Raw genomic sequence first — 27,807 nt, 5'->3', positions numbered from 1 at the left:
TCACAATTGAGAGTAATTTAACAGTAGCGTCGCTGTCGTTGGCCTGTTCGGACGTGTTTCGTGGGTGTGCTGTGTGTTAAGGTGTTTTTTTAGCTGAACGGGTTTTCTTTGCTTTGAAGCCTTTAAATACGGCCCCAAAAATAAAAATGCAATATTTTCAAATTAATCGATGTGCCGTCCAATCTAAATTGTATTTATTGTAGCTGCCGCCGCTGCTGCTTGTGTGTCCCGTCGCTTGTGTATTGCCAAGACAACAAATTTTTGTTCAAGCCATCGATTTTTCGCGCTGTTTAAAACGCGTCTTCAGTGTGTACGTGTATGTGTGGTACGTGAGTGTGCGAGGACCTTTTGTAAATACAAACACATACGAACATAATTATAAAACTCAGGCAAGCGGCTAACAAAGATCCTGGTCGCAGCAGCGCGCCATTGAAAACTGCTGCTCAGCTGCCGTCCAAGCAGCTGCCAGGCTACAACGACAACAATAACAACAACAACAATAGCAGCAACAATGCCCATTCACCTGAATATTTGAATGTGTGTGCGTGTATAACTGTATAGGCCTGTGTGTGTGATATTTGTGCATTAAATTTGCACATTTTCGCAAATCCCAAGATCGACCGTCCACAAAACAACGCAATTCGCCATCCAAATTTATTTTATTATTTTTTTCGCACACACACCGCGCCGCATCGCGACTGCGAACGGGAGCAATAATAGAATTTTAACAGACGTCCAACTCCAACATCAACTTCCCAAAACACAGTCCAGCAAAGCGTGTGCGTGAGAGAGAAAGAGAGAGATAGAGTGAAGGCAAATTATGCCTTGGGGGAGCCGCTGACATTTTCATCAGCAGGAACCAGCAGCAACAGCAACAACAACCACACAGCAACACCACTGAATACGACAACAACAGCAGCATTGACTGAGTATCAACGCCGACGTCGACGTCGCTGGCACAGTTTTTCCTGCTGCTCTCTGTGGGTGAGTAACAATTTTATTTTACAGTTGTCGTTGTAGCGGGTAGAAAGTTGTTATCGAATATGATGGGAGGCCAAAAGAGCGACAGGGATTGGGAACGGCAATGGCGACTGCAACAGCGACTGCGACTGAGTTAGACAGTGGGTGGGCGTTCAGGCTTTGGGTGTCACTTTAGCTGTTTGCTCTTGCGGTTGGCTTCAGCTGGCGTCGCACAGGCGAGCGCTGCTAATGGCTTTCGTTTGGTTAGCGCCCGGGTTGAAAGGTCGAGTCAGCGCTTCCTGCATGTTGCTCACTCCCAACCGCTCGCTCCTTCCAGCTGCCACTTCGTTTATGCAGCGTCAAAACAAATTTCGCATGTGTGTGTGTGTGTGTGTGTGTGTGTGTCTGTTGCATGACTGGAGCTATAATCGATTTGCAAGCAAAAAGCAAACGTCAGCAATCAGGAAGAGTGCAATTTCAGTCAATCAATCAGTCAATCAGTCAAGCTGTCAGTCAGTCAGTCAGTGAGCCAGTCAATTGCTCCGGTTATTAAACATATACATATATTTTGCTTAACATATTCAGTAGCTAATGATTGGGCTAATGATGAGGAACGGATGTTCGAAGTGCTTTTAATTACGCATCCGCGACAGCAACAACGACAACAAAAGCGCACTGGCAGCGCCACCTGGCGGTGAGCGGAGCAAGGGGAAGTGGCGTCAGCTAAAAGAGAGTTTGCATTTACTTCAGGAAAATACTAATTAAGCTTCATTAATCCGTTTGACGTTGGAATTAATAGAGAAAATTCGAAGTGGCGACGCAGTTTAGCGAGTGAATTAAATGAAAAGCAAAGAAATGGAAGTTTGGAGTTGCTTGCTGGCAAATTAACAGTTTGACGAGAAATGTGAGAGGATGCTGCCATAAAGAAAATACATCAAATAAAATTTATAAAATATGAGCAGTTAATAGTTTAACATTCGATTCAATAAGGAGGAAAGTTGTTTGCACTAAAACCATTTCAATTAATCAACTTACAAGTAATTTAAATCGCAATTATTTAACTGCGTAAATTGAAGTAAATTGCTGAGATTAATTAGCTCGTAAGCTCTTCGGGTTAAGTGAGGGTATACCTGGCCTAAACCCTATGCTAATAGGGATTTCTATCAATTATATTATACATTTCATTTACGAGTTTAAATTATGTGTACCTTTCTCATATAACATATGTCTGACACATTTCTATTTTCTCAATAATGAAATCTTATCAGAACGATCCGAGTTTTTGCTAGCCTTTTTAGTTATTTTTAATGTTTTTATTTTTTCTGGCTGCATTCTGTGTGTGGCCTGTTTGTCTTATCGACGCTGATAACGGGTCTTATAAATAGATATATGCATGAACGATTACCCATGATTGTTCTGTATAGCTAAATTATTTCTGTAGACTCGTTTTCCACTGACTGCACTCCTCGCCGGAGCCATTTGATTCTGATAAAAAAAACACAGTCATTGGAACTTGTTTTTCGAGAGTTTGCGAATTTTTTAATAATTGACGTTTTGTCTGGCAGCCTCTGTTTCCCTCCCTCTCCGTCTGTCTCTTTCTTTTTTGCTTTGATAGAGCTGCTATCAAATAAAACCCATTAGCATAAAGCGTAAAACTTGTCAACTTTTGTTTTGTTTATGCTGATATGTTTATAATATAAATGTATGTTCACATATACATAAATTAGCACTGGCTTGGATTCGTTTTTTAATTGCCAAAATTTCAAGGTCGCAGCCCAAAAACCCGCTGAATCGAAGCAGATGCAGAAGCAGAGCAGACCCTGAGAACAACTGAAGAAAGAAGTTTCAATGCTCGCTCGCAGAGTGAAGCGGGCATATGAGCCTTGTGTGTCTATATCGATGTCGTATTTCGATGCCTGTCAACCCTGAACGAGTAACGCGCAGTCAGCTAAGCCCGACCGCAGTGCTCTCACTTGTTTACACTCATTTAACATATTGTTTGGCTCAGCTTTTGTTGGGTCTCAGTTTACGTTGCACAAAAGGATTTGTGGCATTGCATTTCAAGTTGCGTCTCCTGACAATGAACAGCCGAGGCTAAGGCAAAGGCAAAGGCAAAGGCAAAGGCTCTCAGGCGAGACATCTGGGCGTCTGGCACGCCTCCGCTTTAGGCCGCCCCTCGAACAAGTTATCCAAGTGTGTGGCCTCTAAAAACGCTTTTCTATTTTCGCTTTGCCAAGAGACTGGTCAATGGTCAGCTGGTCAGTTGTAGACGTGGCCATTATATGGCTCCGCACTTGCTGCCACGCCCCCCTCGGACGCCTCTTGGCTTGAGTGTCATGTGGCGCATGCCGCTGTGGAGCCCCACCAAGCGTGAAGTGGGCTTCCCATAGTCGTTGTTATTGTTGTTGCTCTTGTTATTGTTGTTGCTGTGATTATATATTTAGTTATATGTGAGCTGACGATGGGTAAGTGCAGGCATCGTTATATATAAAGTCTATGTCATAAAAGAGTTTTTATTTTTCTTGCCGCGCTTTAAAAGAAAAATGAAGCGAACCAAAGACTTTCTCTGCCATATGACAAACAATTTCGGCTCTAGACGTAATTGCCACAGCAATGAGCTGTTAATGAAATCAAATAGACAGTTAGACAGACAGTCGGACGGACGGACGGGCGGACGGACAGCCAGTTGCTTGGCTAGGAGAGTTAACACTAGTCATCGTCATTCCAATATGATCCGAACTGTGCCCCTTTCGGCCAGGCCAATGAACGATCCGCCCTCGGAGCAGCTTAAGAAAAATTCAAGCAACAGCACAGTTTTTTCTTCTCTTTTATTATTTTCTCATTTTTTTTTTGCGGACTTCTTTTCATTGCTTTGCCTATTTTTGGTCTAAAAACAACAACAGCTAAATAAACACCACACTGTACTACAGGGTTTCGAGAACAAACCATTAAAACTCGAGACAATTTTGGACTTTTGTTTTGAGAAAATCATTTTATGTTGCTTACTTTTTGTTATTGCTGAGGAAGCAAATAGTCTAAGCTTTCATTTGTATGCGTTAAAAGCTAGTAAAGCGAACAACTTTGATACAATTTTTGATTTAATATATTCTATCTATTGATAAAAAAAAATGTAGCAACTGTTTAGCTGCTGCCGAAATTGAGAGAAAAACTTGAACGATTTAGTGTGGAAGTAGAATAGATTTTTTACAGCTATATCTATATATATCCTTAATATCTTAAGTCATCCGCTTTTCTACATTTCTTGTACTAAAATTTAGATAGTAAAATCTTCAGCTTCAGTGCTGAAAATCTAGTATAGGATATTTCCTAGCCGAGCTCTTCCAACGCTTGCTTGCTCTAAATTTAATTGCAAGCTGTTCATAAGGCAATCAGAGATGTATAGATTACGTAAACAGCAAATTAACTGATATACATAACTGATATGAGTATAAATAGATCACTTAACTAATTGTTGAAAAGCTAACAGCTTGCATATGGATTACCTCAGCGCTAAATACATATGTCTACCGATTGTTGGGAGCCTATAGATTGGCATCCAAATAGAGTAGCTAATTGGAGTGTAATGTGTGGCACAGTGTAATCTGTGTGGCACACTGCTCATGATTCTATGACTTGGGACGATTTCAACGCAAGTTCATTTTGGCTCGAGTTTCGTTTGGTTATTCGTTTGGTTCGTCGGTTGCTCAATCTTCGACTTTCAACAGATGCAAAACGAAACTTTTGCGTGCCGCATTCGCTGTTGACGGAGAAGCCGCCGAAAAAAATGTTTATAGTTTATGGCACTGGGCAACAGTAACAAAAACAACAGAAACTTCAAAAAGCGCAGCGATTCAGTTGGTCGCTTCTTCCTGCTACTTGCTGCTTGGTTTGTTGTTGTTTAGCTCCATTGTTGTTGTTGTTGTTGCTTCCCAATACCCAGAGGCGAAGCCGCGTTCGTGACAGCCCAGCTGGTCATGCCAGACAACCGCCCAACCGCCCCCTCTCCATGCGCTCTCTCTTTCTCTTTCTAGCTGTCTCACTCTGTCTCTTGGGCCGTCTGCCTTCTCTTTGATTCATTAAACATTCGCCCCCTAGTCCGCACCACGCCTCCGCCCCTGCCCAATGTACATTCAAAACAACTAAAATGATGAGAAGCGGCAGAAGGAGGAGCAGCAGCAGGCGCGTCTAGCGTCGAAAAAAAAAAAACAAATTAGAAATCATGCCTGGGCTGTGCAGGTGCAACGAAATAAAAACTCCAAAACAACGAAAGAGAGACAGAGTGAAAGAGTGAGGGAGAGAGAGAGAAAGAGAGCGAGCATGACTGAGCGAGGGGAGCAAACAGAACCCGGAAGATAGTGCGCCTCGTTTGCCTCGGCCCCCAGCCCAGGCCAAACCGAACCGAACAGAACCGAACCGAAAAAACTCTTTGCGCAGTTTTCAATAGCTGTCCCCAGCTAGAGGCACAAACTGGGCGCACAACTTGCAACTGCAGCTCATTATAACTGTGAAACGTGGCTGGGGCATATTGCAGGGGCGGAGGCGGAGGCTAGGGATGGGGGCAGCAAATGCGGGCCTGGCCCTCCGATTGTAATTCGCGGCACAAATGTTTCACTTCATTTGTGTTTCGTGGGTCGTCGTGCACAGGAAGTGCTGCAGCCGAGGAAGAGGAGTGTTCAATAAACCCAAAACGGGGCGTGGCAGCTACCCACACACACACACACACACGCACACATACAGCTGTCCACCTGTTTAGCGCAGCGTGAGAATTCGCCAGCGTATTTGAGTATTTTTGGTATCAATTAAAAGAGTCGCGACATTTGCATCCACCTACCCGAAAATAAAAGTAAAATGAAAAGAAGAAGAAGAAGAAGCGAACGTACGAACAATTCAAATCCAAACAAATTGGTTGCTTCGGGGTTCTAGAGGGGGTCACACACATGAGCTGCTGCCCTCCACTAGACAGCACAAAATAAATTGCCATAAATGCGAGGCATGGAAATAAATTGTTTTCAATGCAACTGCCACAGCAGCAACAGCAACAATGAGTGGAGAGAAATTTATGCAAGTGAACGTACAATATTTCCCTCTTTGATATATGCTCGTATAGATATATGTATGTATATGAGCTGTCCAACATATGGCACAGAATTTGTTATGGAGCTAAGTTGAGAGAACGAGACTGAGACAGAGAGAGAGAGAGAGAGAGAGAGAGCGAATGCATGCCAAATGAGTGCATAAACATATTTCTTAAAATATGGACAAGTTCTTAAAGTAGAACTAATTCGAGTTGGAGCTAGCTGATTGTCGTGGGATGTACTTTATGAGCAATGGGCTCTGGTCCTGAAGTGCCCATAAATCTATTGTCTATGCTTTTATATTATACTATTTATTAGGCTGTGATATATAATATATTTGGTATAATAGCATAGATTTCATGAGATTATATCATATCATAACACGAATTGTTAGAGTAGAAAGTGAAACTAATTTTTGTTTAAGGAGCTACCCTAACAAGCTGTTTAGCTGATTATGCTGTCCTCATGTACTTTACCAAATTAGTGACGATAGTATAGCATTTTGTGTATATGAATAGCTTATTTACAGTCCTTATTTATATGATATATGATCTATTCATACAAAAAGAAAGCCTATTCAACTATCTAAAAATTGAAATTGTCTTTAAGCTACATAATATCATTAAGTAAAATGTACATCAGTACACTAATTTATCACAAATATATATAGAGGCTTCGCATAAATGATATTATCATTTAAAAATATGCTGGGCTTTATTAATTTGATGTTAATTTTCGAATATGTTAAATACACTTCTAAATATTGAGATCATTAATCATTCGTAATCTTAAGCATCAGAGAGCTTTCTTTTCATTTCATGTTGTAATACGTTGTTTCCCATCCCATGCCATGCCATATACGAATTGTGGTGCTAATGTGCGGTGCATTAACTGGCCGCTGAACCGTTCGAAGAGTGAAGTCAAATGGGTTAGCCGCAATGCGTCTGTCGCTCGTTTGTCGCAGTGTCATGGCTGCAACCCCTGACCGCAGTGCCTGCAACTAGTAGCCCCATGTAATTCCCCCCTTCCTGATTGCTCGACATGCGAATTAATGGGGGGAAATGCACGCAGCACAGAATTTGCAACTCTTTTGCGTTTTTTTAAGTTTTCGCATTTGCGCATCAACGCGCCTTTTCAGCCAAGTTAATTGCAGTCTTTGTTGCAATACCCCGTTTGAATAACTGAACGGGGCTATATGCTTATAATTTTGTTAATTATATAGAATAAATCAAAATAAATCAACAAATAATTGCAAATCTCTTTAAATTCTCAAAATTGTTTCATTTATATCTCAGCTATATTTCATTTCTTAAATTTTCCATTGAATGCAGAGTATCATGCAGCTTGTCATAGCCCACTCTGGTGTTCTGGCTTTAATTAACTTGGCAATGTCGCCGCCAGCCACTCTGAATGCGTTGGCTTTATTTCTGCGCCTCGAAGCGCCTTAATCGAATTAGGCGCACTTCGTGTCTCTCGCAGCCACAAATTGAGCTCAGCTCAGCTCAGCACTTGCTGCACTCATTGATTGGAGTTAATGAGCCGTGGAGGCAATACATATGAACAAATTGATATATATGTATATGTATATTGGTATGTACCATCTCGGCAGCCACCTGCTGCTGTGGGCGACGCTCGCCTTGAACCTGGCCAGCCTGCTGCAGCTCGAGCTCCATTTTCCGGCTTATGCAAATGACTCTGTGCCTCTTTGCCTTGGCATAGAATCGCGTTGCCATCGACAACTCAATCTCGCGCATTGCCAGGGCCATGTGGATCGATGCGCAGCGACAACTTCATTTCCAGCCAGACACTTGAAGGGTTCGATGGCAAGCTACTGCCGCGCTGTCTGCCACATCAATTTTTTTCTTTTTCATTTTTTGTTCAAGCTTTAACAACCCATCTGCAGCTGTGTGTGTGTGAGTGTGTCTCTATCTGTGTGTGTGTGCTTATCTGCTTTATGTATATGGAAATTGCTACGTTTTTCTTGCTTCGCCTCCTCCTGGCTTTGCCTCGCTTCGCTACAAAGTCGCCGCCTTGTGCGACACTCAGAGTCTGCCTTCGCCTGGCTGGGTGGATGATTGTCGCCTTCTGCTCGACGCGCTTGAAGTGCCCTTCATTAGACCGCTGCCATCCACTCGGCTCAGAGTGTGCTCTTCTTCTTCTTCGTCTTGCATCACTTCATCAGCCTCATGGCGTAAACGAGCTTTAAGGCCTCTTCTAGGCAGCCTTTAACATGTTCTAGCCAAGGTCGTTTAACAGGATCGTGCATAAAACGGGTTTGGCAGCCTCAGTGCCCATGTGTGCCCGCCTCCTCGCCCATTGTGATGGCATCCACAGCCATCCGAAAATTGCTTTGAGCTGCTCCAACGCAATTCACAATTGCAATTAGCCACAAATGAAATTCCAATTAACTACAAATTGGAGCAGCTTCATTATGTTTTCGCTTTTTGCCGATGGACGATGATGAAATCTCGAAAAGTTGCCAAAAAAAAGAGAAGAAATAAATAAACAGTCTCTGGCAGTGCGCATAACAAAGCAGATACTAATGATGCATGCTTGAAGCTACGAAAACAATAGGAAATCGGGTGTAGGTAGTTTAAGACGAAGCTCAAATGCCCTAGCTTGAATCATAATAGGTCACAATATGCGAGGGTAGCTTGAAGAGTAAGCCATGTTCAAGTAAAGTTAAAAGAGAAATGAAATTTGCCATTGTAAAAATAATTATAACATATGTAAATGTAAGCTACATTTAGTTTTATAAATCAAATTATTATTATTAATATATATTAGTTTTTTTTTATACTTTTTATATCCTGATTTTTTTTTTTTTTTTTTTTTTTTTTTTTTTTTTTTTTTTTTTTTTTGTAGTGGCAAATTTTATTCAAATGCATATAAATATTTTCAAATATATATTTTCTTATGTATTTCTAATATGGGGCTTCATTATTGTTATTATTTTCTGATATAATTAGCTTGTTTTATATCAAACTTATTTGACTTAGGGTTCAGTTGGCACATCTTTTACCTCATGCCTCACATATTCAAGCTGAAATAATGTAATTCTCAATCTATTTTGCACATCTTGGCCAAGTGGCAAATGCCACATGGCAGATTTATAAATATTCTACAACTGTTGATGCTGCTGCATGATGCATGATGCATGATGCATGATGATGGGCTGCGAAATGAATTGAGTGGCCCAGAACAATGCGAAAATGTGAATTGGAAATGCAAGCAGACGCAGTTGCAACTGCAACGAAATGTGGCACGAACTTGGGGGCAGGAGGCGAGGGTAGCGCGTAGCTATGTAGTTCTATGGGTCAACAAATGTTGGCAATTCAGGCAGCCCGCCTGGCTCATAATTTATGGCCGTATGTCGTGTCCCCGTTGGGTTGTCAGGTGTGAACTAGTTTAAGTCGATCAAGAGCCTGGCCCACCTGGTCGTCAGCAGCTGTCCAGAGTCGTCCCAGTAGCTGGCAGATGTGGACACAGAATGTTGCATGTCCAACTTGACCGCAAAAGGCCGAGCACGGCAGCCCGGCAGTCCGTCAGCCCGAGGGGCAGCAACGGGATCTCTCGCTGCGACAAGTGGCATGTGGCATTCCCCATTTGCCAAAAGGTCGTTGGCGTGTGTGCAACTGGTTACAGGTGACGGGCAGCGAGGCAGGCAGGCAGGCGGCTGGCAGGGGAGGAGGTGAGGCAGGAGTGTGTGCAACCGAAATGCCACTATCCCAAAATACGCGCGTGCAGCATGCAAAATTTGGGTCGCCACGAAGTGAATCATACGACTAAATGCGCTCTCCCTCTCTCTCTCTCTCTTTCACTCACACTCTCTTTGTAGGTAGTGAGCTGTCATGTCAGGCACGCTGTTCGAGATGGAGGATCCGCAGCAGCAGCAGCAGCTACAGCAGCAACTGGCAAGCGATGCCGAGCAGCAGCTGGCCATGTGCATGTCCAGCCTGGAGTTGGGCGAGACGACGTCATTGAGCGTGGTGGCTTGCAGCACCACCACCAGCACGATAACCACACAGAGCAACTGCGATGGCAGCGACAGCGGCTTAGATGTGCCCAGCAGCTGTTGCCAGTCCCGGATCACCTTGCAGCGCGGCCTGAGCAGCACCAGCGGCGGCTACACCAGCAGCAACGGACTGGAGGAGATCTACGACAGCTGCGAGCTGCACCTGGCGAGCAACGTGTCGCCCAGTGAGCAGAGCAGCGAGTGCTCGCAGCGAACGCCGCCGCGCCGCTTCAATGGCAGCGTCAAGAAGAAGGTGGCCATGTTCGAGCCGGAGCCGGAGCAGCTGCAGTCGGGCACAGCCAAGACGCAGGAGCAGCTGCGCGGGCGCGTGGCCAACTTGAAGCGTGCGGCCAGTCTGCCACGCAACGGGGCGCCCACGACAGCGGCGAGGGAGAAGCCACGCCTTGCCAACTCCAGTTCGTTCCGTGCGCCGGCCAGCTCGGTCACGCCGGTGCGTACGCCACGCCCACAGAAGCCAGACACGCTGCCCAGCGCACTGAATCGCGCCCAATCCGTGCAGCGGCTCGCGCAGGTGCAGCGTACGCCTTCGCTGAGTCGCGCCCGCACGCCGGGCACGCCCTCCGACGACGGACGCTGGCCGGCGAATCGCGGCGCCGCCGGACAGCGACGTGGCATGTCTGTGACTCCGGATGTGATGGCCAATCGCATGCGGGGCAGTCCGGCACCAGGTGAGCTTCGGAAACTCTCTACCTTTCTCTCCAACTTCTCTGACTATGCCCCTCTTAATTGCAGGAGGCACTCTGCCCCGCCGTCGCAGGCAGCAGTCCGTGGAGGATCTGAGTGCTGGGCGTCTATCACGCAGCAATTCCATCAGCCGAGCAGCTGTTGTGGATGCCCGGATGACCTCGTCGGTCATGGTGATGCCCACAAGCCGGCGCAGTCTGGCAGCGCCCACAGTCAGCGCAAAGGTCAATTCGCTGCGTCGCCCACAGCCGCAGCAGCTGGCAACGCCCAGGACACGCATCTACCATGAGACGGCGGTGCAGACGGCGCTGACCAGCGAGGACCTGGAGCAGGTTTTGGGCGGTGGTGTGCTGCAGACGCGTGCCCTGGATGCCGTGGAGCAGCTGGATCAGAGCACGCAGGCGGAGCCGGACCAGCGTGATCATGAGCTGGAGCAGCTGCGCCTGGAGGTGCGCCAGCTCAGTGGCAAGCTGCAGCGCGAGCGGGAAGAGAAGCTGGCCATGCAACAGGAGCTGCATCTCAACACGGAGCGTGTCATGGGCATGCTGGAACTGGCGCGCGTGGTCAGCGCCAGCGCAGGCACGCCCACCTCGGAGGACAGCGGGGATGGCAGCGGACATGACAGCCTGCTCATGCTGGAGTCACAGATTCAGATGAGCGGCCATGAGCTGATCGAGCGCCAGCAAGAGATTGGGCAGCTGCGTGCGCTGTGCCGCGCCTTGCAACAGGAGATGCATCGCTCGCTGGCCACGCAGCAGCTGCTGCTGCAGGAGAAGGCCGCCATCGAGCAGGAGTCCAGCGAGCTGCAGGACTTCCTGCAGCATGAAAAGGCCGCCCAGTGTGATGCACTGCGGGAGCTGGAGACGGAGCACTTGACGGCCAAGGCGCAGCTGGCCAATCGTGAGGAGGAGTCCAAGGTGCTGCGCGACGAGTGCCGGCATCTGGTGCGACTCAACGAGCAGCGGCGCCAGGAGAATCGACTGCTGCAAACGAAGTATGCGGCGCTGGAGAACAAGTCCCGAGAGCTAATACATCAGCAGAACGCTGCGGTGGCGGGCGCCTCGACTGCCTTGTCGGGACTGCACGCGCGACTCGACAACCTGGTGGAGCAGCTGGTGTGCTCCTACAGCATATCCGAGCAGGATTTGGAGGTGAGTTGGAAAACCAATCAAGCTCAAATATCAACTAATTATTTGCCTTTGCAGGACACGCGCTTCCAGGCAGAGTCGCTGGCCGCAGAAACGGAGCACGCCCAGAATGGCCTCAAGCCCAACGGCTTGGACTTGCCATTGAGTCCAGCAATGGCTGGCGATGGGCTAAACACCCTGGTACTCACCAGCGACGGCTCCTTGTCGCCGCAGCGCAATCAATCCTTTATAGCTGCCGTCATTGGGGCCATTCGTCAGGCCACCACCCACTCGGGAAAGCGACTCTCGCTGCGGCAGGCGGGAAAACGTCATGGCCCAGGAGCTGCAGGAGCAGGCGCCCCAAATGCCGCGACAGCGCTCAACAACAACGAACAGGCCAATCACAATGGCAACGAAGGTAGGACAGATCAGCTTATATAAGAGCAATAGCTACATATGTATGTGTCTATTCACAGATGATTCCGATTCCACGGAGATGCTGGACTCTGAGACGGAGGTAAGTCTGACAGGCATTGCTCAGTCTCTGAAATTTTTCACATATTCCCGCTTGCAGCCTTGCTTGCTCATGATGGACAATGTGCTGGAGGATGTGGTGCAGCCAGACTCGCACTCGCACAACATGGTGTCCTCCTGCACGGGCATGATCTCGCAAATCGAGCTACCCACAGAGCTGATCAGCCAATGCAGTCAGCAGCAGCAGCTGCAGCAGCATCAGCCGACAGCTGCAGGCAATAGCGACGATTCACTGCAGCAACTGTCGCAGGCCATAACCAACCGCCAACAGATGGAGCTGCATGTGCACAAGCTCAGCGTGCTGCCCAGCAAGTGAGTAGCAGAACGAATGAAATATCAGCTTGATCTAACTGCCTCGTCCACAGCAATCGCGAGCAATGTAATACGGAGGAGCTCAGCTGCCACGACTCGCTGGCTGAGCTGCCCTCGTTGATGGAGTACAGCACGGCACAGGCTGTGGTCGACCAGGTCATTGAGGTGGACACGTTGGTCACCAAGCTGCTCAAGGTGCTGCGACTCGTTCAGCTGGACAACGACAATTGCATACAGCAGCTGATCGTGGACAAGTGAGTGGCATTCCATTTACCTCTGCCTTTATATGAATTTATGCTCAACTTTCACTTCGGTTGCAGAAATAAACTGCAGCAGCATAAGGAGGATATGCTGGAGAAACTAAAAGACCTGGAGGATGACAACCTGAAGCTGCAGGATGAGCTGATGGATGCCACACAGGAGCTGATGATTAAGGGCAGCGACCTGAGCGGCGCCAAGGCTGAAATGCAGCGACATCGCAACGAGATCGACGTAAGGTTTTAGCCACGTTTAATTCATGGACTACTTTTAATTTTTTGTGTTGCGCACCCTTCGAAGACATTTCTATATATCGTTATATCGTTTAGTCGCCAGATATATAATCTTATGTTAAACAGTCGCGTTGCAGCTGATCTTATCTTATATGTTAATCGTATTTTTAGTCATACGTATTATTTGAGTTAGAATAAACCGAACTCTTGGCCTAATTTACGTTAATTATTTGACTTGTTCAGTTTGCCATCGTCATCATCAACATCATTATCATCGTTCAGATCAAGTCATCTATATCATTTCTTGTACTTTGTTTCTCATGCCAACGATTTGTAAAATACTCATTCGTAACCGTCAATGGACAGTCCCAGTCACAAATCAAGTTCAGAAGCGCACTCTTTCGTTTGAAATGAAATCCGTTAACTAATTGCCATAATGCCCATAATGCTCCTTGTCCTGATTCTCGACTTGCTTTCGCTGTTGTTGCTGCTTCGGTTTGCTGTTCGATATTTGCTATTTGCGGCTCGACGACAGCGTCTCAATGAGGACATCTGCACGCTGAGCACGCTCTGCAGCAGCTACAAAAAGCTGTCGCCCACCACAGAGTTTCCGCCCATGCAGCTGCTCTCGCCCAACCAGATGCCCGAGCAGGGCGACGTCCTGGGCATACTGAATCTGCTGAAGATGTGGCATGCGGACGGACAGCTCCTGGATGAGCGTGTCAGCAGCTATCTGCGTAAGGTGTTCGGCAATCAGCTAACGGTGAGCTATCCTATCCCCAACTATTCATGGCAAGCAATTGAGTAACCCGGATTCATATCCACAGGTCAATGGTGCTCCCCAGCAGGATAACAACAATGTGGAGCGTCTGCGCATCTATGCCAACCAGCTGGAGCATGTCAGTCGCGTCCTAGACGATTGCCAGTGCCTGACGGAGCATGCGCCGCTGCAGCAGCTACGCCGTGACATGGAGATCGTGCGGCTGAATGCCAATTGGACTCAGCTATTGGAGCTAACCGAGCAGCAATGCGATCTCAATGCCAATGGCGGTGCGGATGTGCCCACGTCCCGGCCCTGAACTGTGTCAAATTGTCGTTAATTCTCTAGTTAACTAATAGTACTTAAGAGTTGTTCAACACGTAGTTAGTTAGAAATGTTTACGTCCAACTCGAAGCAAGTGTGGGAAGCTTTAAAGCCGCTGCAAACAACAATTTATTTAGCTCGATATTAAATACTTTTAGCGTCCTTAACTAATCTGAACTGTTTCGAATTCAATTAACAAAATCTTTGTCTTTCAAGCTAGTATTATGCCAAATCCAAATTTACTATGGAAAGTCTTTAATTAAAATTTCTAATTTGAAATTCAAGCTGCTTGCTTCGGAGCGCTCTCTCAAAGATTTTGTTGCATACTTTCAGGTGGTAGAAAAATGTATTTGCCTGAACTGCATTTGAGAGGTCTATAAATATACTTATATAGATTTATATGGGTGTTTGTTCTGATTGATTGACTGACTGACTGATTGATCAATGCTCAGCCTAAGTGTTAAGAGCCCAAGGATAATTTTTAGAACAAATTTAGCAACAAGACGAGCTTTGGCATACGGTGAACTACATGTTAAGCAAAGCTGATGGCAAGTTGATAAAAATGCCATATGAGAGCCATTTTGACATATGCTTAGCTATCGACTAAGCACAAGAGTCAGGGATCTGTGGCTTAAATAACGCAGCCATTTTTAGTTTACAAATTTACGTTTAGCAGAAAAAACAACTCCTAAAAATGTATTATAGAAAAATATTAAAAAGAAATTGCAAAATTGAATATGATTGGCTTTTATTGCTTATTTTATCTGCGGAAATAAAAATATATAGAGAACAAAGTGATTTCCAGAAGAAACTTGTAAGAAATTTGTCCCTCATTTCCAGCTGGATTTGATTATGGGATCTAGTTGTTGTCGCTGCTGAAATTATACTTTAGCCTCATGATCTCTTACTGATCTTAATATTATTTCATCTCTCACTCACAACTTTTGCATAAATATATACATCTGATATAATTAGTAGCCCCGCTAGTTTGATAATATAAATAAATCAAATTCAAACCGTTTTTTTCGATAGAAAGATGTTTTTTTGTTGTTTGTATAATACAATAATAAATAAGCATAAACTAAATATATAAAAAATCAACTACTTTCGTAAAAACAATTTCGCAAAATTTTTGAAAAATCCCTTGAAATGGTAGGTACTAATTGCTAGATAAGTCTATAAGTATGGGCATAAATACGTTCATATATATATAACATGTATTCGTATATGGTATATATAAAATAGTATAGGTATATGTATATATATTTATATGTATGTATATATATAGACAGCTATATGTTGCGGCCGCCGCATTTTGTCTTTTATGTGTTTTGTTTGTGGTCTTTACAATTACAGATAATCTCACAATGTAGGTTCAGGTTGCGATTGGGTTCGGGGGATTGGGTTTCGTGGCAAGCTAGAAGGAGGGCTTGCTGCTGCCAATGCTGCGGGCGGGCAGGCTGTTCGTCTTCACAGTGGGATTGTCGCGCGCCTGCGAGTGGGCAACGACAATGCTGAGGCACTGCACCCATTCCTCGGCATTCTTGCCGTCCTTGGGCTTGAGTATTAGGGTCTGATCGGCAGTAAAGATCTCGAATGCCTTGGGTATGTTGCGAGCGCCACGCGAAACTTTCACGGAGCGTATTTGATTGACATCGATGCTTTCGCCGCCGCTCTAGAAAATGTCAGAGATTCTATAAAAATCTCTTCAGAGGATTTGTGTGCACACTTACGGATCCCTTGCAGGACAGATGGGCGCCGGAGAGCGTAAAGTAGCGCGTGCGCCAGCGCCTAAACAGTCGCCACTTGCCCTTCTTCTCCTTGAGCTGGCCCTCGATCATGGGCTGATTGCTGCCATTGAGGAAGCCAACCGCCTTGTCCGGATGATTGCACAGGAAGCAGCCCCACTGATACTCCAGCTCATTGCAGTTGGGATTCGACTTGTCCGTCTTGGACACTTCGAAGACATCCAGAAAGCCCGAGTGACGCAGCTCGTTCACAAGTATTTCGCGGTCCTGCAGCAGAGGCAAGACGGAAGGAGTCCAATTAGCAGGAGAAGCTCTGAGAGTCATAAATGGATACGCACCTTGACCTGGGGAAATTGACTGGTGACCAGTTCGGTGAAGCTGCGATTCTCGCACTTGAGTATCTGCCAGATGTTCTTCAGATTGCTGATGCCCGGCTCTCGAGTGCTGAGCACGCACTTCTCCTTCACCTGAAGAGGGAAGAGAAGGAATTTCATTGAGTTTACTTCCTCTAGGATCAATACCGGGTCATACTTACAAAATGGCGCACTTGAAAGTCGAGAAAGATCAGGTGTATCCAGGTCTTCGGGTTGCGCGTGCGCATCGTGAAGCACGTCTTGGAGTAGAGGCAATGCGGACCACGAATCTGGCAGGCGAAATGCAGCTTCGCCACCTTCTTGCGACGTTCTGCAAATTCATTAGAAACTGTGTGATGTGTATGTGTGTGTGTGTGAGTGTGAGTGGGTTAAGCGGAATGTGTGTAGAGTGAGAGAGAGAGAGAGAAAGATCAGTAAAGAGCAGTGAGAGAGAGCAGAGCAGGAGGGACCTACCCTCGATGCTGCAGCGTGTGGGCGGCGGCAGATGCTGTGAGACCTCGTCCATATATGACTTAATCGAGATGAAGTTCTTTTCGCAGAACTGCTGCACGGGATCGCGCATGATCTGGTAGGGCTCGAAGGTGCTCATGCGCTGATCCATCACGCTGTTGGCATTGAGCAGAGTGCGGCTGGTGTTGTCGCTGCGCCTGGGCGCCACATTCGTCGTGGTTGTTGGACCCGAGACGATCACCTCGCTCTGCAACGGATAAAGTCAAAAGGTAAACCATGGGAAATCTCTAGCATTTCGATTATACTCACATTTCCATTCACGGGCAGCTTCATGACAGACTTGGCGTTGCCGTTGCTAGACGATGGCGGCACAGCTGGCGACGCATGATGCACGGAGACGGCGTTCTGCGACTGCTGCACCGCGGCTGTGGATGCGGCCACCGATGGTGGTATGGAGATGGAGCCCACGGACTGGTTCAGTGCATCCGTGCTGTACTTCATCAGCACCGAGCTGGAGTTGAGCAGCGTGGAGGGGCCCTGCGAGTGCGGGCGCACCTTGGACGGCGACGTGGTCACGGTCACTCCGCCCGAGGTGACGGGTATGCCGTGCTTGTTGTGTCCAGTGATGATCACATCGTTGCTTAAGGGCGGCACAGGCGTGACCGGCGGATTGGCCGGCGACGTTGGCTGCTTGGGCATGGCACCTGTCTGCACGATCACATTGCCATTGGAGCTGCCGCCGGGCTGCTGATTGATTTGTGAGTTGCTCAGCCGCGTCATGCTCTTGTGCAGGCCGCCGACCGAGCCGCTGGCCACGTTGAGGCGAGTGACGCTCCTGTGGGTGTTGCTCGCCGGATGCAGGCGGCCAGTGCTGCGCGAGTCGCCCAGCTTCACGCGCCTCGTATAGCCTGTGTGCGGAGGCGTGGGCGTGGGCGTGTGCGTGGCAACGGGCAGAACTGCCGCGGGTGCTGCTGCGGCTGCTGCTGCAGCCGCCGTCGTGGGCGCTGGCGCTGCACTGGGCGTGGGCATGGCATTAACGGAGCTTGGCTGCTGAACAATGTTGTTGCTGCTGCTGCTGCTCGGGGGCGTGGCAATTGGAGCAGCTGTGAAAGCAGAAACGCATGAGGTGAATATAGGAGCAACTGTTGCTGGCTGAGCCATGCCACGTACCTGGCTTGATCTGCGTGCTGGTGCTGGCGCTGGGGCTGGGGCTGGGGGTGGAGCTGCTGTTGAGGCTGACAATGGTGACGCCGCCAGAGATCTTGTTGCCCACGTCGTGCTGCGAGCTGAGCGCCGCGTTCTTCTGTCGCACACAGGCAAGCACCTTGTCCGTGAAGAGCACGGGATAGGCGGAGCAGAGGCGCGTCGCCTCCTGCTGCAGCAGCGCCTGGGCGGGCAGGTGCTCCAGCACAAAGTCCAGAGCCTGCTGTGCCGTCTCCTTGCTGCCAATGCCTGCGGTGGTCAGTATCTGGGCGCAGAGTGTGACCGTGCTGGGATTGGCCTTGGCTGCCAGGCGCAGCTGCTCGAAGTGCTCGACCAGCAGATGGGGCGCATGCTGCGCCAGCTTGAGCAGAATCTGCATGGTGATGTTGGAGGTGTCGCTGTCCTGCAGGAAGTTGCACAGCTGCGGCACACACGACTCCAGCACCGCCGGCGACTTCTGCACAATGAGCAGATACAGCTGGAAGACAGCCATGCGCTCCTGGGCGTCGCACTGCGGCAAGAGTGGGATGAGCTGCGGCGCATGCGGCGTCACCGTCTCCGGGGAGACCTCGTACACCTGTGAGAGCACGCGCAGCAGGCCGTAGTTACCAGCTAGAATGGAGTCCATGATGGGCTCCATGATGTCTATCAGCAAGTAGGCGTAGTCAATGGCAGCCAGGGACAGATAGCTGGCCAGGTTGCGGGACAGCTCCTTGTTGCCCTTGGGCAGGAACTGCACCGCAATGGGCAGCGCTATCTTCATCAGTTCTTTTTTATCATAGTTCTGCAAGGGCAACGGGTTCAGCAGGAGTCCAGGGTGAGTCGAGGAGTACCTACCAGGAATATGCTGGATATTATATCAGCGGCGATCTTGGCATGTGGCGGCTCCTCCTTGGTGGCAGCCACTGGCTGCAGGTTCCACAGCAAGCAGGTCTTCAGCAAGTCCACCAGGGCTGCGCAGTAGCGCTCCGCGCTGCGTGTCTCCCGGATGCAGGAGAGCACACGCGTCACACAGATCTCCACCACGCTCTGATCATTGTTGTTCTTCACGTAATCCGCGTGCGAGATGATGGGATTTATTTCGCAGAGCTGCAGGTGAGTGATATGAGACATGAGTTCAGTTCGGTATCGAGAGGGCAGCATGTGAGGCCACTTACCACCTCCGTGATGTCGTTGACAATGTCCGCATCGGGCACCGAGAACAGATCTCCCGCTCTCGACAAATCGCGCTTGGCGAGCACTTTCGTAAACAGTTCGTGCATCTCGTGGCCTCGGGCTGCCTTGGTCTAGTCAATCATTTCCTTGGGCAGGCTGCAATGGAATCGGACACAGAGTTGGACATTAGTGCTTGCTGTCTGGGTTGCTATGCTCGTTTTCCCGTTGCCATTTTCATTGCCATCTTTGCGTTTGGCAGCGTGCCCAGAGTTCAGGCGCCGCTCGCAGCGATTTTTTATCTTATCGCCAAGGCAAATGCAATTGGCGGAGCGAAGGGTGCCTAAGCAGCCAACTCAGATGCAGCCATCAGCAGAAATTTCTCCACTTGACTAAATATTTGTTGCACTCTCTCTCTCTCTCTCTCTCTCTCTCTCTCTCTCTCTCTTTCACTCTCACGCGCTGCCTGCCGTTTCGCTCTGGCATTTCCAGCCTGGCGTCTGGGCTGCATTCACGTCTGCTGGCTTATATATAGATGTATACAAATATAGATAGATGTGTGTATATATAGATGCACGACTATGGCCAGCGAATACTTGTTGCATTGTCTCCATGCAAAATCAGCTCGCCAAAAAATACAACAAAAAATTTACAAATAAAAAATATATCCACTTGGCGCTCTCCCTCGCTATACGATCAACTTTATTGACTAAAATTCTAGCGAAAAACTATAAATGATATTGAACAACTGCACTCGCCCGTAGCGCCCTATCAGCAATTGGGCTTTATCAGCGGCGGGCTTTATAGGCATTGTAACTGACCTCTTAGTGGGCTTAAAGGGGAGAAACGGAAAACCAGAAACTTTAGACATGTTTATTAAGTATGACAAATAAATTCGATTTCAACACACTTGAAAGATGTCTTATTGGTCAAGGTTAACGGTACAGTTAAACAGACATACACATATACACACACACACACACACACACACATATATACATATATATACATATATATAAATATATATTTATATGCATTTGTATATTCAACTGATTTTTGCACATGCAGCAATTCTGAAGAAGGTAATGAAATACGCTGCTGCTGCTGCTGCTGCTTTTGAATGTTTGTGTTGCTGTTTCGTATGTGGGGATTCCCTGGGAGTGTTTTGAAACAGACTGAGAGAGAGAGAGAGGGAGAGAGCGCCCTGGGTCTCTTCAAAACACATGCTAACTCTTGTTTGCTCGGAGCTATCGGAGCAGACCACTCGACGGCTGTCGCGAATGTGATTGTTGGCCAAGTACATCACATACGGGTGCGGAATGCACTTTCTGCTGCGCGGCGAATTAGATTTTGATTAGATGCGCAAAATTCCACAGCCGTGGGGATTAAGACTTTAAGCCTTAACACGGCTCACACAATGGAATTTGCTTTGTGGGCGCGCTGAAAAGCTGCACAACATGATTGACGCAGTTTCTGCCTCTCTCTCTCTTTCTCTCTCTCTCTCTATGTCTGTCTCTATCTCTGTTTCTGTCTTTGTTTGTTGTTATGGCCATCAAGGAAGCGACGCCAACGCGCTGCGGATTATTAAATTTTCAAATAAAAACCAAAAGTTGCATAATCCATAGACGCCTGGGCAGTCACGCAGCCAGTCAGGCAGTCAACCAAGCCAAAGAGCTCTCTCTCTCTCTCTCTCTCTCTCTACACGCGAATTGCAGACGCAGACAGCAACAGTCGGGACGGACATTTGCTTCCTGGAAACCGGGACAGCCGCAGCACTTTGGCTGCTGCTGTTGTTGTTGTTGTTGTTGGTGTTGCTGTTTTTGTTATTTATGGCTCATTCGCGCTCAGGTTGCAGCAAAGAAACTGGTTAAAAAATAAATAAAGAGGCAGCAACAAGTCGCAGCAACAAAAACAACAACTTTGCGCGCGCTCGAAAGAAAATTAAAAGAGAAATAGAAATACACCTATACATACATACATACATACATGTATATGAGCATAAGTAATGGATGATGATGATGGCGTTGGCTAAAACATAAACCGAAACCGGTGCGGCAGGTTAATACACAGGCCCAGTCAGCCAGGCAGACAGACGGATAGCCAGCCAGCTAGCTGGCCAGTCAGTCCGCACAAGCACAAACACAAAGACGAGGCGAAACGGATCTCGTAGTCAAGAGAGAAGGCAGCAGCCACAACAGCAGCAACAACAACAACAACACAACAACATCACATAGATCACTGGACACAAACAATTCTCAAGTTTTCGAGCCAAAATGACAGAGTTCAAATTGGCTCAAATGAGAAGCGTAGCCGTTGACATTTATGTTCCACACGCAAATGGCTTAATTTGCATCTGAAAGCCAGATGGAGAGTGCGACAAAAATAAAGAGAGACTGATAATGAGAGAGCGAGAGAGAGAGGGGGGGGGGGGGGGGTGGTGGGGAATAGAAACTCAAGCTGACAAGCAGGGCCGACTGCTCAGCGAAGTGACAAGGTTTATAGCAATGCATGCCACGCCTGCCACGCCCCCAGCCCCAGTTGCAGTCTCACATTCAAATATTCGGTGCGGATATACGGTGCGTATACGTATTGCAATGGCAATGGCAATATTTTGATAGCGACTCGCATTGCGTGCAAGGCAAGTGTCTTGTTCTTGTTTGCGCATTCCTGGTCACAGTTATTTGCCGTTGTTGCTGTTGCTGCAAATACCTGGCCTTAGGGAGCGTCAAGTGTCGAGCGGCTGCCCAGGTTGCAAGTTGCATGCGGCATGTGGCATGCGGCATGTGGCATGCGGCATGTGGCATGTGGCATGCTGCAGTCTCCGTCAGTCTCGGTCATAGCTCAAGTTTTGTTCTGCTCTAAGCTTCACTTGGGCGCACATACAAATCGAGTATTTTGCGTGGTTGCTGTCGTTGTTGTTGTTGCTGCTGCTGCTGCTGCTGTTGCCATTGTTGTTGTTTTGTCTGGCTGAAACAAGTTTTTTGGTCTGCCTATGGTTTATGTCTACCCTAAGTTACGCAGGCGCAGGCGACGTTCATTGCAGCAGCTGAGTCGACAGTCGAGAGATCTTTACAGAGAAATAAGCTTAGAATAACTGTTAAAAATATTGTCCTTCTATGCAATTCTCATGTGCTTTCATTCGCTTCGTGCATTGCTGATTAGTATTAGATTAACAACTTGACAAGCCAATCGATTTTAGAGGTATATCGATGATGCTATATAGATTATGTACATATGTGTATATAGATTATCTGCTAAGCTGTACTTGTAGATGAATTTCTATATGTATGTATCATCTTTCTCATTCTTCTTTGTATGTATGTATATGTACCTATCATTATACATAGTATATCTGTCACAGAATTCCCGTCTCAGTCATCATCTATCCCATTCACGCTTTGTCATTTGAATATGTTTAGACATTACTCTAAGCCAATTTTATTTACACTTTTACCTTTAATCATACATTTATCTGTCTAGAGTCGTCTACCTAGCTGAATCATGTCGTCTACCTACACTCACAGCTTCCCATACAAATTTGCTGAGCAAATTTATTAAGCCGCAGCGTGAGAAACCAAATAAAATGAAATTAGCAGAAATAAAATAAAAAGCCGAAACCAAATTTATGTTAAGCCCTCACAGTTGGTGTTTTTACACAAATATACTTTTGCATGTGTACATACACATATACATATATGCACACATATGTACACGATTGTACATACGTAAATACAACATCAACATGGTAATCCGAGCCAGACACAAGCTAAGCAAAGGATAGGTAACCGAAAGGGGTTCATTGGGGCTGCTTGGAGGTGCGGGGCGAGAACGTGTTGAAAAATGAGCGGCGTGAAACTTATTAATGAAAAGAGCCGCAAATGAAATGCTGCGAATTAGCGCTACAACAACAACAGCAACTAAAACAACAAATCACAGCGCATATGCGAAATACAAGGAAAACAAAGGAACAGAAGGAGCAAGAGTAAAGAAAACGAGGTAAAGAACTAAGTCCTAAAAATAGAAAGCGCTTTTGGCACATCTACTCGAAAGGGCGCTTTTAATTAGCTGCTGACCAGGCCATTGGAACAGGTAGATAAGCTGGGCTAAGTCAGCTAGTCGAGCTGCGATCAGTTGGGAGCTGGCTATAACGGTAAACGTTGGACTTACCAAAATTGCATACTCTGTTGTAGCTACACACATGCACAAGTGTGTATGTTCATGTGTGTGTGGCCCAGGCAGACACAGCTGGTTCATATCAGGGAGTTGAAACTGGTCGCAAAGCCGAGACTGAACACAGCGCCAAACCAGACACACGTTCTCGCTCACACTCACACTAACTCACACTCAAACACACACAGAGACAGTCAGTCACTCTCTCGCTCGCTCGCTCACACGCTGGCTTGCTTGCTTGCTCTATGCTCCGCTTAGGGGGGAAAAGGGGAGGTTGTGCAGCAATAAAAAACACTTGAAAAGGCACGAAAAAGGTAGACGACGCTGACTATGGTTTTTGTTGTTGCTGTTGTTGCTGCTGCTGTTGGTGGTGAGCTGTCGGCCAAGTCAGCCGCACAGCCGCCGTTGCGCCGTTATTGTTGTTGCTGTTGTTGTTGGCTTTTGGGTGTAGTTCAATATGAATTTTATTGTTGCTGCTGCTGCTGCCGATAAAGCACAAAATTCAGCATTGCTGTTAACAATATATATTTGTGCGGCTTTCGTATATTATATATATACATACATACAATTTATATACATATTTAATTTGTCTACTTATTTATGCAAAGCAACTATAATTCAAAATATAAAAATTTAAGCAAAAATTGTTTTGTTTTCGTTGATATCTTTTGTTATTTTTAACACAGTTTTTGCGCTTTCTGTTCTTTTTTGCCACAATGCTTTATATCGCGTTGCCTTCTTTTCTTCTTTTGTATTTTTGCTAATCACATTTTGTTAACACACACACCGACACCGACACACGCACACGCATGCACACACTTGGAGAGAAAGAGTGAGAGAGAGACAGAGAGAGAGAAGGAGGGTAAACAGTGCAGACTAACCGACGGCTCATGCGCGCTGGCCAAGTCCAAGCAAACGCGTTTAGGCCAAAACGTAGACTGAACAGCTAGCACCAGTTGCCAGTTGCCCATTGCTGCCGAACGAGTCACTTCTCTCTCGCATACACACACTCTCTTTCCTTCCGCGCGCTCTCTCTTTCTCTCTCTCTGTCTCTCTCTCGTGGGCTGCCCTCCTTCCACTCTCGCGCTCTTGTGGCTAGCGATCTCTGCGCTGGTTTCGCTCGTGCCCACACATTTATCACGGTTTACTTATGCGCTTTTCATTCATAAACAAAAAGCGCAGCGCGCGTTGTTGTTGTTGTTGTTGTTTTGCTCGCGTTTGGCTGTCTGGCTCTCACCTGTGCTCACCTGTTGAGCAGCCGGCAACAGCAGCCGCATGTTGCCAGCAGCAATTACAACTCTTGCTATCGGCCTTTTTTATTTATTTTTTTTTTTGAATTTCTAACGACTTTTTGACAGAGTTGCTGCGCCGCACGAAAGAAGTTTGGAAAGTTGTGCAAAAATAGAAAAGTATTTGAATTACGATTTGCTAATTGAAAAGGTAAGTTTAACAACTTTCGTATGGTGCAAATATGGAAGTGAGATGCACATATATTACATTTAGTATGAATGCCCACACATTTACTGACTGCGACTCTCAAATCTTTTCAATATTTACAAAATTTTATTTCTAATATTGGCAAGAAGTATGAAATATCTAAAAATATTCCAACATTAATTTTATTTGATTTTCTTTTGTATACATATATTCAATATTATATTGAATACTACTATACAATTTTAGTAAAAAAATAATATATATAAAATGTTTGAAAATCTAAGAATGTATATATGATTTAATTTAATGTTTGACATGGTTTGTAAAACCATTTTATTATTATTTTATTAATTGGACAATTGGCTAAGCTTTAAAAGCTTTCTGGGCCTCAATATAATGATTAAATATATATGTATGTACTTGGCATATCTCTATTTAGCCTAGGCAAGCCCAGCGCGAATTAATTAATTTCATAAAATTATTTACTTATTTTAATTTTATCAAATAAATAAAATAACATAAAATTTTCTTATTATAGTTTTATAATCATATTTAATTAATAGTTCTAATCCCTTAAATATTTGGTAAAACTTGTTTATTGATTTAATTTTCTGCTTGCACTAAAATTACATTTTCTCCAACCCCGGAAGTTAAACAAACTTGTTCCACTAATACGTTTCACTAATATTTAGTTTTTCTCTCGTCTTTGCATGTGTTCTATACATAGCGTATCGCCGTAACTCTGTAAATACTTCAGTATTTAGGAAATGGAAACAGAGTAAATCCATTATTTGCTTCAGCTTTGCACCTTTGCACCTTTGCACCTTTGCACGCTGCACTCTGCTGTAGCTAAAGCGTCAAGGTCGTCCGCGCAACACTAAAACACCTTAATTTTCGGCGAGTCTATTAACAGTTAGGCGCTAATGGAAAGTCGAGCGTGCAAAGAACGAATTGCATTATTAGCTGAAAGGTACGTACTCTGATTCGCATTCGTATTCGCAACCCGGACTCATTGCCCAGCCGATATTTGAATATGTTTATTTGCCTTGCAAATAACCAACAACCCAGCGTGCTGAACCAACAGAGTGTAATGCACTTTGGGCAATGGGCAGGGCAGTTCGTTTCGTTGTGTGTACAAAGTTAGTAATCAAGTTTTATTAGGCATTAAGAAGATCTTGTTCCGTATTATCTACAATTTGTGTATAAATAGATTTAGTCTCTCTGGTTGTTGTGTAAAATCAATTCAGTTTGGCTCTGGCTTTGAGCTTAGGCATACTTGGCCACCAGACCCTCGACGAAGGCAATGTACTCCTTCTGTGCTGCCTCGGTGGACTTGCCCTTCTGCTTGCTCCAGGCCTCCCACTTGGCCTTGCCTTTCAGGTCCAGAAGGCCGGGCTTGCTGGTCTCATTGTCGCCAACGGTGGCCTGCTTGAAGAGGGCATACAGTTCGAGGAACTCTTCATCGCTGGGACGCTTGGTCAGCGTCTTCACCTTCTCGGCGGCGGCATTGAATTGCTGTGAAAGAGTTAACAGATTACACGATTACCCCAAGTCCACATGTTGATAAGCTATTGGCTTATCACAGAACAGCTGCGATAAGATAAATAACATACAACATCACCATAAATTATTTCCTGCCACTTACCTCAGTGAGGGACATCTCGATTTAGATTTTAATCTGCAAGTAACAAATTAAGCAAGTTTAATATATTATGACGCAACATAAATTATAAATGTGACAATGAACTTGATGGGGAGCTACGGCTACAGCTACAACTACGGCTGCTGCTGTTACTGCTAATGCTGTTGTTGTTGTTGTTGTTGTTGCTGCCGCTACTGTTGCTCTGGTTGATGACATGACAAAACCAGTTCGCTGATCACCATTAATTGAAGGGCCTTGCAATAAAAGACCACCGCCAGATTGCCTGGAAAGATGAACTTTGGCATCTATCGCATGTTTTTGAGAACAGCAGCACTTAGGAGAGACATAACTTTCACCAAGCAGCCGGCGCAGGCAGCAGCGTAATAAAAATAGAAATTCATTTATGAAAATTATTGCGGTAGCTAAAAAAGATACAAATGTATCTGACGGACACATCAGCAGCGACAGCAGCAGCACAGTAATTGCAAAATTTTGGTGTCATAGAATCCCGTCAGAAATGGAATTTTGGCATGGATCGAGTACGTGCGAATCATATATTATTGCTCATTGGCTAAAATAATCACTTTGCCGCTATCTGACCATGAGCTTTTTCTGATTGTTGATTGCCACATGTGTAAATTGTTGTTTCTTGTAATATATATTGATAACGTGTTCAGGCACCCATTGAATTTTGAATGTTCGGCTCACGCACTTACGATGGCTTTTGCTGTCTGGGCGGTCTCAGAACTCGGCACTGTCTGAATCCGAGTCTCGATTTGACTTTCAATTTAAATGATTCCGCGTCGCTCACGATCGTCGGCGACATCGTTCCAAAGCTCTCCAAAAATCGTGAAACTGAGAGCGTCCACTATTTCGCCTCATGGCAATACATTCTGAATGGGCGATTGGCGAGCTGTTCAAAGTTTCGCTCGGCTAGCGTAGCTTTGAGCTGCATTGGATTAAGATTTTCGGATGTGGATGTCGTTTTAATCATATCATAAGCTGGGTGCGAAGTGCAGCCCCCATCTAATCGCAACTGCAGCTAAAAATATATAAAATATTATATTTCCAGCGGAGTCACGACTTTTCAGTATACTTCTAATCAGTTCTAAACACCTGAAGATTACTCGGCGTATATATAATTTAATTGCTTCTTTCATTTGATTATTTATGACAGCCCGTATAGTTCTAGAAAATTTGATTGGATGTTAGTCATTTTTTCTGATTATTTGCTGAAATGCTCATATGCTCATATGCTCATAAGCTTTTTGCTCATACAGACAGTTGTTTCTTATATAAAAGTTGCCATCTTTAACTGTAGCATACTC

General features: G+C 46.0%; 3 protein-coding genes across 9 annotated transcripts; 1 reads left to right on the top strand and 2 right to left on the bottom strand.

Annotated features, from left to right (window-relative positions):
• Nucleotides 1–33: 33 nt before the first annotated feature.
• On the top strand, nt 34–15,227 carry corn (microtubule-binding protein cornetto). 2 transcript variants are annotated; one of them, XM_018006720.2, is made up of 10 exons: nt 34–984; nt 9,874–10,739; nt 10,804–11,906; nt 11,961–12,300; nt 12,359–12,399; nt 12,457–12,728; nt 12,782–12,982; nt 13,049–13,220; nt 13,755–13,982; nt 14,047–15,227. In XM_018006720.2, exons 2-10 carry the CDS (start codon nt 9,887–9,889, stop codon nt 14,296–14,298), a joined length of 3,462 nt encoding a protein of 1,153 aa, XP_017862209.1. In that variant the 5' UTR covers nt 34–984; nt 9,874–9,886; the 3' UTR covers nt 14,299–15,227. The 2 variants fall into 2 exon arrangements, with proteins under 2 accessions (XP_017862209.1, XP_017862211.1); XM_018006722.2 differs by lacking the exons at nt 13,755–13,982; nt 14,047–15,227 and adding an exon at nt 13,586–13,732.
• A 271-nt stretch (nt 15,228–15,498) lies between these two features.
• Nucleotides 15,499–24,382, bottom strand: melt (ventricular zone expressed PH domain-containing protein melted). Of its 4 annotated transcripts, none has more exons than XM_018006728.2 (10): nt 24,282–24,382; nt 19,236–19,389; nt 18,916–19,167; nt 18,046–18,862; nt 17,185–17,978; nt 16,879–17,122; nt 16,587–16,753; nt 16,390–16,518; nt 16,037–16,318; nt 15,499–15,978 (listed from the first exon to the last, which is right to left on the bottom strand). In XM_018006728.2, the coding sequence occupies exons 2-10, from the start codon at nt 19,338–19,340 to the stop codon at nt 15,721–15,723; spliced, it is 3,048 nt and encodes a 1,015-aa protein (XP_017862217.1). In that variant the 5' UTR covers nt 19,341–19,389; nt 24,282–24,382; the 3' UTR covers nt 15,499–15,720. The 4 variants fall into 4 exon arrangements, with proteins under 4 accessions (XP_017862217.1, XP_017862219.1, XP_017862218.1 ...); XM_018006730.2 differs by having other exon boundaries at nt 16,587–16,735; XM_018006729.2 differs by lacking the exon at nt 24,282–24,382 and adding an exon at nt 23,398–24,259.
• A 1,576-nt stretch (nt 24,383–25,958) lies between these two features.
• Nucleotides 25,959–27,322, bottom strand: Acbp2 (Acyl-CoA binding protein 2). 3 transcript variants are annotated; one of them, XM_018006744.2, is made up of 3 exons: nt 27,196–27,322; nt 26,483–26,515; nt 25,959–26,352 (listed from the first exon to the last, which is right to left on the bottom strand). In XM_018006744.2, the coding sequence occupies exons 2-3, from the start codon at nt 26,495–26,497 to the stop codon at nt 26,104–26,106; spliced, it is 264 nt and encodes an 87-aa protein (XP_017862233.1). In that variant the 5' UTR covers nt 26,498–26,515; nt 27,196–27,322; the 3' UTR covers nt 25,959–26,103. The 3 variants fall into 3 exon arrangements, with proteins under 3 accessions (XP_017862233.1, XP_089323910.1, XP_089323911.1); XM_089467784.1 differs by having other exon boundaries at nt 27,192–27,271; XM_089467785.1 differs by lacking the exon at nt 27,196–27,322 and adding an exon at nt 27,080–27,098.
• Between the last annotated feature and the right edge of the window lie 485 nt (nt 27,323–27,807).

This window comes from Drosophila arizonae, chromosome 4 (genome assembly GCF_054131065.1).
Source record: "Drosophila arizonae isolate 15081-1271.41 chromosome 4, UAZ_ARI_1.0, whole genome shotgun sequence".
NCBI classification, from domain to species: Eukaryota; Metazoa; Arthropoda; class Insecta; order Diptera; family Drosophilidae; genus Drosophila; species Drosophila arizonae.
Note: the sequence above shows the minus strand (reverse complement) of the source record. Positions and strands in the feature narration are given on the sequence as shown.